This window comes from Anomaloglossus baeobatrachus, chromosome 1 (genome assembly GCF_048569485.1).
Source record: "Anomaloglossus baeobatrachus isolate aAnoBae1 chromosome 1, aAnoBae1.hap1, whole genome shotgun sequence".
NCBI lineage: Eukaryota > Metazoa > Chordata > Amphibia > Anura > Aromobatidae > Anomaloglossus > Anomaloglossus baeobatrachus.
In genome coordinates, this window is record NC_134353.1 from 316,023,050 (window position 1) to 316,039,126 (window position 16,077).

General features: G+C 44.8%; 1 protein-coding gene across 14 annotated transcripts in view; it reads right to left on the bottom strand.

Annotated features, from left to right (window-relative positions):
• Positions 1-2,367: 2,367 nt before the first annotated feature.
• The window catches only part of SLC4A4 (solute carrier family 4 member 4), a 328,597-nt gene continuing 314,887 nt past the window's right edge, over positions 2,368-16,077 (bottom strand). For 7 of the 14 annotated variants that reach the window (XM_075351257.1, XM_075351249.1, XM_075351305.1 and 4 more), the window contains one exon: positions 2,368-8,919. In XM_075351257.1, coding sequence (XP_075207372.1) covers positions 8,814-8,919 — 106 coding nt within the window. In that variant the 3' untranslated portion in view covers positions 2,368-8,813. The remainder of the gene's footprint in view (positions 8,920-16,077) is intronic. The other 7 variants (XM_075351274.1, XM_075351272.1, XM_075351290.1 and 4 more) reach the window with 1 other exon arrangement.

Here is a 16,077-nt window from a genome sequence, read left to right on the forward strand (position 1 = left end):
GCTTCAGATGGTATACAGGACACCATCACTTGAGTTTAGAGCGCTGGAAACATTTTCAGTGGAGTGGAGAATTACACTTCTCGGTTTGCCATTCTGTTGGATACGTCCCGCTCATCTCCGCCCCTCCGCTTCCATTGGCCGGCGGACGTGTGACGTCGAACGTCCCTCCCACTCCAGGAAGTGGACTTCGCCGCCCACAGCGTGGTCGCACGAGAGGTAAGTATGTGTGACGGGGTTTACTGACTTTGTGCGACACGGGCAGCGATTTGCCCGTGACGCAAAAAGGACGGGGGCGGGTACGATCGATTGTGAAATTGCACAATCGGTCGTACCGTGTAAAGCAGCCTTTACAGTTTAAGCCACAGTGCCTATATAAAATCCATATGACAATAAGTTATAACCCATAAAGTTATAACCACAGTACCCAATAACTTTTTTTCAGCTACAAATGTACCAGCAACCTTTCCAGTCACAAATGCCCCCAATGAGAATCTTAGTGACAACTGCCCACATACAATACCATCCACAGTGCTCCTAAAAGTGACACAACAAATTAATGAAAAAACCCAGTGCCACATGAATTGTCACTCATAAATAAGTGCCTGTAGCAGCCGAGATGTACATTACAGTGGCTCTTTAAAAAGCACACCCCAACTTTCCACATAGTCTCTGCCACCGTCTCCTCTCAGTACAAGAAGGCTGCCCCTTAAGGGTTACAGCAATGATGGATATACCTGTATTAAAAGACATAAATGCACCCACCATGCCAGTCACAAATACCCCCCATAAGGACCTTCGCCAAATGTTCTCACATTTACTGACAAACATGGTGCACATGAAATGTGGCAACACCAAATTCCTGAATAAACAGTGCCACCAATTCTGGCGAACAGTCTTCTTGTAGTTACAAGTGATCAGCCAGTCAGTGCTCACATGTCTTCCTGTGGCAGTGTTCAGCTACATGTACTAAACTCATAGAACATTACCATGGTATATTTTATAGGTAGCAAATACCTTAAAGAGTAACAATGTTTTTCATTTTTATTTCATAAATCAATAGTACACATGAAAATAAGCAACTTTGCAATATATCTTTTCCATTACTGAGATAGGAGAAATCAGTTGTTACAGATGAGATTCTATGACCACAGGGGAGGAGCTAGAGGCAGAGGGAGGATCTAGAGGCAGAAGGAAGAGCTAAAGGCAGAGTTCCACCTCTCCATCTTCTATCTGCATAGAATCTGATCAGTAATAAAGATAATAAGCTGCATAAATCTAAACATGAAAAATGGTAAAGTATCACTGCTATAAGGATACTATGAACAATGAAAAAATACATTTCACTATCTGGAAAAAATGAATATATGAAAATGGTACTGCAAAACTGCTATGAATATTTAATAGTAGTAGAGATGTTTAGCAAATGTATTGATCAATGTAAATGAGCCCGAAACCAACGACAAGGTATTCTCTAATTTTTCGAGAACCTAACCTTAATGCCTCTCTATGTGCTATTAAAAATCTGCAAATATGGGCAGACAGGCTACTGACTGTATAGGATCATGAACAAAGTCTGGTAATAGGGTGGGGTTCTCAGTCAGAAGAAACTACATGCTAATCAGAAAAAAAGTCTGACTGGAAAACCTATATAATTAAATATTCATAGCAGTTTTGCAATATCATTTTTCATGTATTTCATTTTTTCCAGATAGCTAAATGTATTTTTCATTTATTCATACATATACAGATAGTTGTGGCTGAAAGTGTTGGCACCCTTGAAATTGGTCTAGAAAATGATATATTTCTACGAGAAAATCATTGAAATTACTCCAGTTTATTGCCTTTGTGTGTATTGGAACACCACAAAAAAACAAAACAGAGAAAAAAGGCAAACTGGATATAATTTCACACAAAAGCCCCAAAAATGCGCCCGACAAAATTGTAGGCACCTTTTCAAAAAAAGAGAAAGAAGCAAATTGTCTCAGTTGAAAACAAAAAAAAAACTATACTTGTCTCCACCTGGTTGGCAACATGGTCACCCAGCACTCGTGTGATATTGCTAAACCATGTGAGCATGTAGCCGGCAATGGCCTGCTTCACCCACATTTGCGTCGAACGTTTTAGGGATGTGTGAGCACTGCAGCCCAATAGCGGACGCTCATAGACTGTAGTGCTAACATAGCATAATAATATCACACAAGTGCCTGGAAGATCCGGAGCCGACATCACTGGAATGACACCGGTCCTGGTCTGGAGTATAATGTTTGTATGTTTTCCACGTGGAACTACAGCATTTAAAAAAATGTGCAAGTAATAGATAACCCCTTTAACTACAACGAAAAGAACAAAAGGACCAATAAACAGTGATTCATAAAGTTACTTTATTTTCAATATACATTTAATTTTGAAAAATATAAATGCTAAATATCTTCATTCTCTTGATTCCATAAAAGTCACAATAGAAAGCTTCATAAAATTGTAAAACACTATATTGTCATCATAATTAATGCTCCTTGTTACTGGAAAAAAAATCACTACAGTCTCTGCTGCTTTCTTCATCTGCTCCGTGTTTGATCGAGTCTCATTTTATACAAAAGCCGACATGTCTAACAAAAGACGCGCAGGCAATATACAAGATATTAGAGAGTAGGAAAATGCAGCTGAGTCCTTTTAACTTTCTCCGCTCTTCCTCTCCCAAAATAATACAATTACTACAAACATTAGCCATATTTACGGCTATAAATTAAGAGTAGTGTTAACACTAGATTAGAAGTGAACATATGGGACAAGTGTAAGTAATGAATCAGAAAAATGACAGTATAAAAAAGCTTCTCAAAAATCAACCCCAAAGTGTATGTTGCTTTTGTAGCATTCCTCAGATAAGTCGGCCTCTGGCCTCCTCAAGTGTGCTTAAAAAAATGCGCTCTAAGGACGTGAATCAGCTAAAACGAATTTGGTTTCAAGCCAAGAAACATCAGCTTCTCTGAAAAGAACTATTGTCACAGTGGCGGCAACCATTTTTGAAGGTTCACCTAATATTTGATAAACTCTCTTGGTATTTGTACCTTGAAGGAAGAGAATAATTCAAGAACTTGAACAGAAAAACAGTGATTTTTTTTTTCTTATAAAAATAATGTAACATCAATAGGGAAAAAAATCAAACAAATTGCTGATCACACTTTGAACAGGATGACATCCATAACACTTATTTACTTAGAGGGTTCATTTTAAAGGGAATCTGTCATCAGGTTTTTGCTATGGAATTTGAGAGCAGCATGATGTAAGGGAAGAGATCCTGATTCCAGCGATGTGTCACTTACTGGGCTGCTTGGTAGAATCCCTGTTTTCTCTGTTGTAAATGTACCAATGCTCAAAATGCTGAGCTTTGTATAACCCCGCCCACATTCCTGATTAGCAGCTAAGGGGTGGGGTTATATTATACAGATTATCTGGACTATCTGGCATGCGACACCTAGTCCTGCTGATAAAATACATAGTGAAACTATAGCAAGCTGTGGAGCAAGTGACACCACCACATTATACTTCACTCAGATTACATAGGAAAAGCCTGCTGACAGATGCCCTTTAATATTTGTGCTTAGCAGGTCACTAAAGAATGAATTGTGCATTTTTAGGCAATTTTAGAGATGAAGGCAGCATAAAAAATTATCACTTTCCAGTGTTTATAAAAATATACTTTATAGAGTTTAAGAACGGTCAAAGAGATTAGAGAAGACCACCAGAAGTGTTACCTAAAGGCTAGTTTACTTCACATTGAAGTGTGACCGACCATTTCCAAAGAACTGAAGTCCTCAGTGGTTGATACCTTTTAATGGCTAACTGAAAAGATGGTAATAATTGCAAGCTTTCAAGACTATTCAGGTCTCTTCATCAGGCATGGTATGATTTTTATCTCTACTGGCTAACACGGTACAAAGATATATTCGACCTTTTCTATTACTTTATTTCTATGGGCAAATATCATTAATTTTAAACTATGACAACACAACTTGACAATTTAGAGTTTGTCATTGGGACCACTTGTAGATCCTAATCACCATACACATCAATATTCACATCATCACTTCTATTCAAGCCACCGAGAATGTAGGAATCAGTGGTAGGTGATGTTATTCCCTAGGACAGGTCCGTCAATCTTTAATGTATAGTAAAGAAGCTTTTACATAGCTCTTACAGTAGGTCATCCTTCGAAATCAAAACACAAAAGACAAACAATATAGAAAAGCTTTGTCCCACAGCTAGAAATGTTAACACCATACAGCTCACATTGCTTTTCAGTTTTAAAATAAAATATACAATAAAAATCAGCAGTTAATGCAATTCAAGTACAATTAAATTATTTGCAATTGGAAGACTTAGTAATAAAATAATACAAAAAGTCTGTCAGTGTGCCTATATTATGTGTGTGATCTAGAAAAAGAGACATGAGCCAGAGCGGATTTTTTTTAACTTTGGCAATAAAAACATACATAGACTTTTATACAGTTAGTGCTCGAGTATCTGCATCTCATATCTCATCGGTATCTCATGTGGCAAACAGCAGTCCAAGGTGTAACCATGTATGGTAAATATATAACCTACCACTTAAAGGGGTTATCCACTTTGGACAGCCCAATATTCAGTGATCGCTTACTATGGATAACAAAATAATTGTGAAAGGTCTGATGGCCGATAATAATCGATTACTAAGAAAACCAGCCACCTATTAATTTTTTGTAATTAGAACTCATTAAAGGTAGACAATCCTTATAACTGCACTTTACGGAATGGTAAAAGGATTGTATTCTATATTTTAAAGGTGTGATTCTTAAAAATGATATTTTGTATACTGATGTAACTCCATTTGGAGCCACTTTAATGATTATATTAAAGAACTTTAGCAAAGACAATCCCATAATTCCTGGCAGTATACAGGTTTATCACCAGACTATTAGACCTTATAAAGAGAGAAATGCAAATAATAGCAGTGTGTCAATTAAAATATAACCATTAAAGGTCTCCAAAGTGGAGGAAATGTTGAATTATTCATATATAAGATAATTGGTGTCCTCCTTTTGTTAGAACTTATATTGGATTAATTTTTATTTTCCCTTAATCTTTCAAATGTAGAGAATAACAAGCACAGATATACTCCCCTTTCCCAGGTCCAGTGCTGCCTCTACACTGCAGCCCCAATCTTTGTTGACAGGTGATGTCTTGATTATAGTGCACACTAAAATTACTGGGCTCAGCAGCTCGTGTCCTCTACACTGGCATCACTGCTGAGTCCAGTGATTGGCTATCGCAGTCACATGTACTATAGTAGTGATATCACTTTTACAGTCGGTCAACAAAGACTAGGGCACTAGTGGAGAGGCAGAGCTGGATAAGTATAGTTATGTTTGTTATTTTCTATGTCTGCGAGACTTGGAGAAATAAACATTGATCTCAGGTAATCTTTCTGGTGAGGTTCCTATGATTCCATATCGACCTTTCATTTATGTAAAATGATTGGTGGTCTTTACTACAAACCCATACACACTGTGCTTTTATATTTTGACATACTCCCCTTCTGCTTTCATTTATATCAGCCAAAATTAAGGGAGAATGACAGACTAGAAAAACGAAGTGGCAAAGTATGCATAGGGCAGCATGATGGCCTCCCCCTATTCTTGAATCTAGAGTCTAGAGCAGAGGGTATGCCTCAGATAACAGATCAGTCAGCAATGGATCTGTGCTAGGACCAATTATTTTTACTCTCTTTATTAACGACCTTGTGGATGGGATTTAGAGTAAAGTGTCAGTCTTTGCTGCTGGCACCAAACTATGTAGGATATTAAAAACTGACAACACCTAGGTCTTTTTTTCAAACTATGTTACTGTGTAACCAAAGGAAGGAGGACACAGTCCTCTTATTTTTGCATTGAACAGTCCAGAGCAAGGAGTGTTTCTCAGATTAGCAAATGAAAGACTGCATAAAATAGCATGATACCACCCCCTATTTTTGAATGGGCGCAGGGGGGGTGTCTCAGACTACCAAAGCCAAGTGGGACACCCTCCTATATTTGAATGTATCAGTCTAGAGCAGTCTCAGACTACCAAAGTAAAATGTGACACTCTCCTATATTTGAAAGTATCTGTCTACAGCACTCTCAGACTATCAAAGCATACCATGCATATAGTAGCATGCCACTCTTCCCCTTACTCTTGAATGGATCAGCCTAGAGCAGGGGGTGTGTCTCAGATTACAAAAGCAAATAGTGACACCCTGCTATATTTGAATGGACCAGTCTAGAGCAGGGGGTCTGTCTCAGACTACGAAAGCATACTGTGCATATGGTAGCATTATACTCTTCCCCTTACTCTTGATTGAATTAGGCTAGAGCAGGGGGTGTGTCTCAGACTACCAGAGCAAAGTGTGCATAGAGTAGTCTGTGTACCTGGCAGTCATTTAACTGACATAAGAACAGATAAAGAATCTGTGGAACCACAACAATAATATGAATAAGGAGAAAATCAGGTATGTCACCCATGCATAATGTGTTTATTGTAAAATTGAAAAATATTTACTATGAGTAGCAGGCAGCCTAAAATTGGAAATGGAATGTCAATGGCAGTATCTATCTGTATCATCTGTTTCATGATCTCTTCCTATTGGTAATAAAGGAAAACTTGATAGGATAGGCACATGGCACATTGTTTAATTTTTTTTGTGCCAGTTGCCTAAGAAAACAGTGTCATTTTCTATTTCACACACATAGCCTTGATAAACTTTAACCAATTAAAAAGAATCATGTTAACGTGAAACTCCAACAATATTGTGAACAATAGGTAATTATCAGAAGAAACTTTGTAGAAAAACTATACTGCCCTCTTTTTTTGCTGCTGTTTTATTATTTACTTTGTCATATGTAAAAAAAAAATGTTGCTACTATGACTCCAACAAGTAGGTAGCTTAGCAGCTTTGGGATTAAAGTGATGATATATATATATATATATATATATATATAAATATATATATATTATATGATGATACATGTCACAACTTTAGGTAATGTTTTATGGCTACTTACTTTTTAGTCTTTCCAGATTACAAAGGTAACTCCTTAGGCCACTTTCATACTGCATTCTTTTCCCCATTCAGTGGTCCCATCTGGGCTTTTGTCCGAAGCCCCCGCAAAACGGGTTTCACACGTATGGCCAACAAGGCCACTGATAATAATGGTGCAGACATAGTCACCATGTGCTTTGCCTGCACCATTTTGGGGGGTATACGCTTTCTGGAGGTGGACACCCATATGCAGTCTACTATGTCTGGATGTCCTCCTCCAGTAAGCACATACCTTCGAAAATGGTCCACGATAGAACACATGGTGACTCCGTCTGCACCATTATTGTCAATGGCCTAGTCGGCGCATAACCCGTTTTTCGAGGGTTCGGGCGGAAGCCCCAACGGGACTACTGAACTGGGATAGGAACACACTATGAATGCGGCCTTACCTAAAAGGCTAAAGAAGCCCATTACAATCTAAAAATCCACCTATCATTGTCATGAGTTTGGGATGGGAAATCCTCCTTTAAGAGGTCACTCTGCCAACCCTTGCTTAATATGTGAATATATAAAAAAGGTGCTAAATATATACAAAAAGAAAGATCACAGATTGTTCAAAAGCAGCTAACAAACATGTTGATGACTTCTGGGCAGAAAAGGTGTATTTTTTTTACAACATGACCAAAAATAATTTAAAGCAGCAAAAAAACACCTAAAAAGGAGACAAAGAGGCAAATCTTTTCACAGGCTGACCATATAGCCATAATAATATATTGTGGAGCTTCACTTTAGGAGTCAATGCCATAATTAATTGTTTCTTCTGTAAAACAATCAGCATCTCTAGCTATTGATCCCTGTAACCGGTCACTATGATTAATTATTGCCTATATACTTATAAATACTTTTCACACCACTTAAAATAATGGATTATAAGTTAACCCCTTACTCCCTCATTAAAAAAAGTCTTCTACCTCTGAAATGACTTCATTGATCACTTTAAAACAAGTACAAAATGCTAAGATTTCGCGTTTTTTGTTATAATCATCATCATATAAATCACATTGTATTCAAGACATTCATACAGAAAAGCCAGTTTCTACAAATGAGAGGTAGACCTACGACTTAGAACTATAGGTTTCCTGCTGCAGGAAAAAAAAGATTCATTTTTTCTTTACAGTCATTAAAAAAGTTAAAAAATAATTAATATATAAGTTGAAGGTTAGGCCCCATAATTTATAGACATATTCTAGAATATTACATACTCCTTTGCGTTTACATAGTGTAAGATGCATAACGGTGGGGCGTATTACCTTATGGCAATTGGTTCTTTATAATCAATACATCATCAGTCATGTACTAATATAGAATTGCTATGGTTAGTACAGTGATTCTGGATTTTCAAGAAACACATTAGCAGTCCTATCAGACGGAGTGTACGTATCTAGCGTTCTATATTATATTGCATAGTTGCTTTTTATCAAGAAAGAAAATCCTGCGTAAAACAAAAAAAGAAACAGTTCATCACGCATTTCTTTTCCATCTAGTCCTGGAATATACAGTCAAAAAGGCAAAAAATGACATATTATATTATATGACTGGTTGGTGTACTAGCCTGGATATATATGTCACAGTGGAAGCACTTTATCCAGCAAAAGCCATTTACAGAATGCTATCCTGACAAGCATTAAAGTCAATGGAGCGTAGAAGATTTAATTTTTGGCTACCAAAAGTCCAAAAAAGAGAAAGGAAGTGGTTTATTGTTTCACAATGTTGTCTCAATTCCCCGGCTTCTCCAGAAATAAGGGTCTTCATCTGGCTCCAGCTCTATTCTAATTTGAGGCACAAGTCGTATTGGAGTTCTTGGTGGGCTGGAAGGCAAGAAAACCCAAGGATTGTTACAGTTCTCGAAATGTTGTGTATGGCATTGATGCATTACATTTCTCATTCACCTGGACATCTACTTATAATATCCCTACCTCCACCACAAAACATTTTCAATCACATAGCTTATATAAAAATATAAAAGAATTTTTTACTTTCTGTAACTTTTATCACGATTGTCACGAGAATGACAGAAAAGCGTGGTGACTAGAAGAAAGCCCCTACATTAGCCCACAGACTAAGCGTACCCTAAGCTTTCCCTCAAACCAGTGGTTTGCTTGAAGGTAGCGAGGTCTGAGCCCCCAATGTCTCCCTATCTCCTGTCCTTGGCCCTGATGGTAAGATACCCTCCACAACCCACCACCCAAGGGGAAGGGCCAGGACAGAAGTTAAAAACCCCACCGCTGTATAGAAGAGCTGACTGCATCTCCTAGGATCTCCTAGGATCTAGCTCCTTGCCCACCCCATGAACACTGGGTCTAGAACATGAAGTGCTGGCAGCACGATCTACTGCTACATGCACAACCCTACAGAAACAAACCATCCCTGCCTTCTATACGGAGGGTCCAACTGTATCTGACAGCTAGTTCACAATTCCTGCAGCTTCAGGTTTGGGTGCAAAGTGCTCTAGACTTTTATGAAGAAAATAGTGAATGATTGTACAATTTGTATAAACTCTCTAGTTTCCTTTCAGCCACCTCTCTATAAGCTCCTCATCTTTTACCTATACAATGTTCCTATTACTATGTACACATGTCGCGGGCGGGGAGGAGGGTGTCAGCACACCGCGCTCACCCCTTCTGCTCGGGTCCGGCAGCTGCTCCTGGTGGCTCGAGCTGTGGGCCGGATCCCGGGGTTTCTCGAGCGACACTCCTCGCCCGTGAGTGAAAGGGGGATGTTTGTTGGGTGTGGGGATTGTTATAGTTCGTGACGCCACCCACGGTTGTGGTGATTGCACCACCGCTGCTCAGTGTGGGGGTCCCGGGGATGGTGATGCGGAGCAGCCAGGTGTTGTGTTGCCCCTCCGTGGGTAGGGGTTGGTGATCCCGGGGCCCGGTGATGAGATGTGAAGTGTAGGGCCTGGAGGGCGCAGGGACGCGGGGGCAGCGCTGTGCCTTGCGGCACTATGGTACTCACTCAGCCTGACACACGGACACAGTTTGTACGGTAAACCAACGGCTGGTAGGACGGTCCCACAGACGGCTGCACCTGCACTCCCGGTAGGTGACGGTGATGTCTCTCTTCCTTGCACCTATGTTGACTGATGGTAGCGGTGGATTCCCTCCGGTTACCCGCTCCCCGGCTGCAATCTGGGCCGGAGGAGCTCTACACTTTGCCCGCAGGCGCTGGCCCTGAGAAACTTGTGCCGTGGCGGTGGCGGTGTCTCTCCAATACGGGTTGGGCTGTTGCCTTCAATCGGGACTTGGTTGTTGGGGGATCTGCGTCCCCGTCACTGACGGATTTGGCAAATCTGGCGACTCCTAGCCTTGTCGGGGTCCGAGAGGCCCCTGCCCTGGTGCTGACTGTCCTTCGGAACACTGCTCCAGACCACCGGGCACACAGCCAACGGGGTCCTTCCAGGAACTTCCAAACGGTCCCCCTCCAGACAGTCACCGCCGTTGCTGACCTTGCTGTTCTGGCCCTCACAAAGCTGGACCCTTCAGGCTGTCTTTCTCTTCTGTCACTTTACTTGCTTTTCCTCCTTTACTACTTTCACTTTCTTAACTCCTCACACTTGCCCTGCCTGGGCTTCACTTCACTCCTTCCACTTCCTCCTCCCTGAGCTATCTCCTCACTCAAGCTCTCCCTGAGCTCTTCTGCCTGGTTACTTCCTGCCTCCAGTGTTGTGAGCTCCTCGGTGGGCGGAGCCAACCGCCTGGCCCACCCCCTGGTGTGCATCATCAACCTCTGGAGGAAGGCAACAAGGATTTGTGGTTAGCTGTGATGTGCCTACCTGGAGTGTGGGGTGTGGTGGTGTTGTGACCTGTGTCCCCTGGCTTGCCCAGGGCGACACATTCCCCCTTAGCAAAATGCAGACCGTCCGCGGGCTGCCGTCCTACACCGGTTTTATTTTTCTGTAAAAGGGGTAACAAGGGTTAAGCAAACATAAATACATTTTTCATCAAAACTCTTCCCAAGACGGGAGGCACATTTACTTTTAACGTTACAACGGTATACGGTCACGGTTTCCGCTCTCTCCCACCCAAGCAACCTGGCCCTGATGCTGCCCCTAAAACCCAGGCAGCACCCCTTGACCCACAGTCCAGCACAAGTTACCCGAGCGGGATCTGTCCTTCCCCTCCAGAGGGTGGCCACCGGTTCCTTTGGTGGCTGGGCCCTGGCCTGCTCTGCTCAGGGCCCTCCCTCCAACCTGCCTCTCCGGAGGCGGTATGGCGGAAACGGTAACGGTACCCAACATATTTACAAGCCACTTAACGTTTGTGGTGCCCTGCTAGTTCACGGGCTTGTCCATGGATAGTTCCCATGCATTTTAAACGGTCCCCACGGGGACAACGGTGCCGGCTCCTGCCGGTTCAATCAAGCAGATAATCAGGTAAAAACTCAGGGATCATTTCTTATCATTTGCAGAACTTTTCAACTTTTTCAAACAAACGCACAACTTCAGTGGTGGTCCCAACGGGGACGGTGCCGCGGGCATCCATTGCCCTACTCCGGTCTTTCAAGCACTGGGGCTGCTGGCAAGGGGTAGAGGTCTGCGCTCGCTCGGGCCTCCGGGCCCCTCCTGAGGTTAACGTCCAGCGCAAACCACCCTCGCTCCCCAAAGTGCCGGGTATAGTGCACAATATCTCCCGGCATCAGGTTACGGCCGGGATGTTCTTCAGGCAGGTGAGCATGCACATCCCGCCGGGCTACAAACACCTCGGCCTCCAGGCCTGGCTCGTAGATGAACCCGTAGCCCCGGCGGACATCAAACCGCCTCACCTGTCCCTCATGCAGCGGTCCCCGGTCACGGAATGTCGCTTGCCGGAGATTCTCCTTCTCCCGGATCGCTCTGGCCACCAGCTCGGCCTTCTTCCTTTCCCTTTCGGCGATCTCCAGGCCCAGCGGTACCGGCTCCCTATCCCAGTACGGCGCTGCTGCCAGCGCCGGCGCACGGGTTGAGCCCCGCGGGACATCCAGCACGTTACCCACTGTCAGGAAGGTGGGCAGCGTATCCCGCGGTGTCATGGCCTTGGGCGCTGCCTTGCAGCAGCAACCCGGCGCTACCTCAGCCGAGGTGTGGGGGATGGGCATAGGGGCTTTCCGCTGCCGGGCCTTCGGCTCGGAACGGGTCTTCGGCTCCGGCTCGGGGAGTTTCTCAGGGGATGCCTCCGGTTCGGGCTTCGGAGCCTTCCACGGCAACACCGCTGACTGGCTGCGGGCTCCGGCTACAGGTTGGCCCGCTTGGGCGGGGACGCTGGGTACTGCTACCGGTTGCGGTGGTAGCAGGCCTAGTGGCGGGGTCACGGCCTCCGGGACGGGTGGCGAGGGAGGCAGCGAAGGGAGAGGGCTTGGACCGGACCCCACAGCCGCGATGACCGGCCCCTCAAGGGCATCGGGACGTGGGTCACTCACCCTCCCTTTCTCCGCTTCCTCCTCGCGTCTCCGCACGGTGGCTACAACGTCCGCCATGTCGGCCTCTCACTCCTCCATGAGGAGCTGCATCTTCACCTGCAGCCGTTGGTAGAGCTGCGCGGTCCGGATCTCCACCCACGCCGCGGTTCCAGGCGCGGGGGGTACGGTGTCGCGGGACGGCATCCACATGACGGCTGGTTCGTTTGCTTCCAGGAACGGGATGTTTGCAGAGTCCTGGCATCCCTGCTTTTATAGCCGCAGCTACATGCGTTCAGCCGCCATCGCGTCCCCCTTAGCTCTTTCCGGCCCCTCCTCTCTCGGGGCGGGGCTTTGACCTTCGCGCCTCTACTGCTTGAGAAGACGCTCGAGCGGGAACTTTTCGCGCCAAAGATGGCGGCTTCTGAAATTTTCCTGCCGGATACCTCCGGCGGTAACAAGGCGCACCTCTACCTGACGGCAGAGCGGTAAGATCCTGTTCGCGACGCCAAGTTGTCGTGGGCGGGGAGGAGGGTGTCAGCACACCGCGCTCACCCCTTCTGCTCGGGTCCGGCAGCTGCTCCTGGTGGCTCGAGCTGTGGGCCGGATCCCGGGGTTTCTCGAGCGACACTCCTCGCCCGTGAGTGAAAGGGGGGTGTTTGTTGGGTGTGGGGATTGTTATAGTTCGTGACGCCACCCACGGTTGTGGTGATTGCACCACCGCTGCTCAGTGTGGGGGTCCCGGGGATGGTGATGCGGAGCAGCCAGGTGTTGTGTTGCCCCTCCGTGGGTAGGGGTTGGTGATCCCGGGGCCCGGTGATGAGATGTGAAGTGTAGGGCCTGGAGGGCGCAGGGACGCGGGGGCAGCGCTGTGCCTTGTGGCACTATGGTACTCACTCAGCCTGACACACGGACACAGTTTGTACGGTAAACCAACGGCTGGTAGGACGGTCCCACAGACGGCTGCACCTGCACTCCCGGTAGGTGACGGTGATGTCTCTCTTCCTTGCACCTATGTTGACTGATGGTAGCGGTGGATTCCCTCCGGTTACCCGCTCCCCGGCTGCAATCTGGGCCGGAGGAGCTCTACACTTTGCCCGCAGGCGCTGGCCCTGAGAAACTTGTGCCGTGGCGGTGGCGGTGTCTCTCCAATACGGGTTGGGTTGTTGCCTTCAATCGGGACTTGGTTGTTGGGGGATCTGCGTCCCCGTCACTGACGGATTTGGCAAATCTGGCGACTCCTAGCCTTGCCGGGGTCCGAGAGGCCCCTGCCCTGGTGCTGACTGTCCCTCAGAACACTGCTCCAGACCACCGGGCACACAGCCAACGGGGTCCTTCCAGGAACTTCCAAACGGTCCCCCTCCAGACAGTCACCGCCGTTGCTGACCTTGCTGTTCTGGCCCTCACAAAGCTGGACCCTTCAGGCTGTCTTTCTCTTCTGTCACTTTACTTGCTTTTCCTCCTTTACTACTTTCACTTTCTTAACTCCTCACACTTGCCCTGCCTGGGCTTCACTTCACTCCTTCCACTTCCTCCTCCCTGAGCTATCTCCTCACTCAAGCTCTCCCTGAGCTCTTCTGCCTGGTTACTTCCTGCCTCCAGTGTTGTGAGCTCCTCGGTGGGCGGAGCCAACCGCCTGGCCCACCCCCTGGTGTGCATCATCAACCTCTGGAGGAAGGCAACAAGGATTTGTGGTTAGCTGTGATGTGCCTACCTGGAGTGTGGGGTGTGGTGGTGTTGTGACCTGTGTCCCCTGGCTTGCCCAGGGCGACACACACATTCACTGCAAAACGGTTATTCCCTGGTCCCCCAGGGTCATAGGTCTTAGGGTATGTGCGCACGTTGCTTTTTACCTGCTTTTTTGCTGCTTTTTCTTCTGCGCTGTTTAATGCCAAAATGGATGTGTTCTTCTATTCAAGCAAAGTCTATGGGAATTTGGGTTTCTTGTTCACACTATGTTGTTCAAAATGCTGCCTTTTTGTGGCAGAACTTTGGTCAAAAACTCAGCTTTGCAGTGCAAAACCCAAATGGCAAAAACAATTGACATGTTGCTTCTTTGAAAAGCTGAGTTTTTGACCAAAGTTCTGCCTCAAAAAGGCAGCATTTTGAACAACATAGTGTGAACAAGAAACCCAAATTCCCATAGACTTTGCTTGAATAGAAGAACACATCCATTTTGGCATTAAACAGCGCAGAAGAAAAAGGAGCAAAAAAGCAGGTAAAAAGCAGGTAAAAAGCAACGTGCGCACATACCCTAACACATTGGGGCGGGTAATAGAAGTCCACTACCAGCAAACTCAATAGCCGATTCAAGTGTTTTTAACACCACTATGGAGATTTTACTAATCCTATTTACCTTCTAGCATATCTCAGTGGATTATGTGCCTTAATTGAACACTGTTTATTGTGACCATAGAAAGTAAAACTATATTATGTCTTTTCTTCACTGCAGTCTGGAAACCTGATGATAAACTTTTAGTACTCCATTCATGTGAATGTAGATTTGTCACATAATGCTCAATACTTTACTGCACTTTTCAGTTAAAGAAAAAGATATGAAGCCTAATTAATCAAAACGTTCCCTCCAGAATTCTGGTGTAAAAAGTATGAAAATTTAGGCACAACCAGGAGTTGTGCCTAAATTTTGTGCCTTGACATTTTCAAATCCAGTTTCTCTCAATTCTGTAAAAGTAGTCAGAGCTTGTCTAATTTATGATGAGATGCGGAATTCGTTATGCCAGAAATCTCACTCAAGTACCTGACTGGAGTAAGGTTTTTGGCCTCACGGACAGAGTCACACACTACTAGTCATACCCTCCTGATTCATGAAGAAGTGTTCATCTCTTCATGATTTAGGGGCTTCGGACTCCACCTCGCTCGCTCATCAGCTTGTTCACGCCCATTTATGAATCGGTCCATTATATGAAAAGGTATTTCAAACTGATCAATGCCAAGGAGACAATCTTGGCATACCAGACCCGGGACTATGGATACTTATGGAGCAGAGTATATGTGCTGTGATGTATTCTTTCTATTGTACACTAATTGTAGCATTTAAACTTCTTGCATAGTTTATATTTTTACAGATTTTTTTTACATTTTCAGGCTGTCAATTATTTTTCTTTCCTTAGGACCATGGAGCATGCTGTCACAATACCATAAGCACTATTTAAAGGGAAGCTGTCATGTGAAAAAATGCTATTAACCAGTAGATATGAGATTAATCTGTAGGGTAATAGTGTTCGGACCACAAAGAGTCACGCTACCTGGAGGAAATGTACAGTATTACTCCTGGCAGCCTCAGACTGTTAGCCATAGGGGTGGTGCTGGTGCAGCTTTAGTCACCACTCCGTGCCTAATGAGCGGCAGTTGTGACCATGCCATGCCTCAACTAAGCATTAGAGCCAGCAGTCAATCAGTGCTGGGTGTGCAGTTACAGCCGCATACCGGTGACTGAAGCCGCATCGGCACCTCCCCAATAGCTGAAAGCCCAAAGCTGCCGGGAGGAATAAAGGTAATTTCCTCCCAGCAGTGTGGCTCTCACTGTGGTACCAAGCAGGTTCAGAACACTATTATCCTTCATATTAATCCCA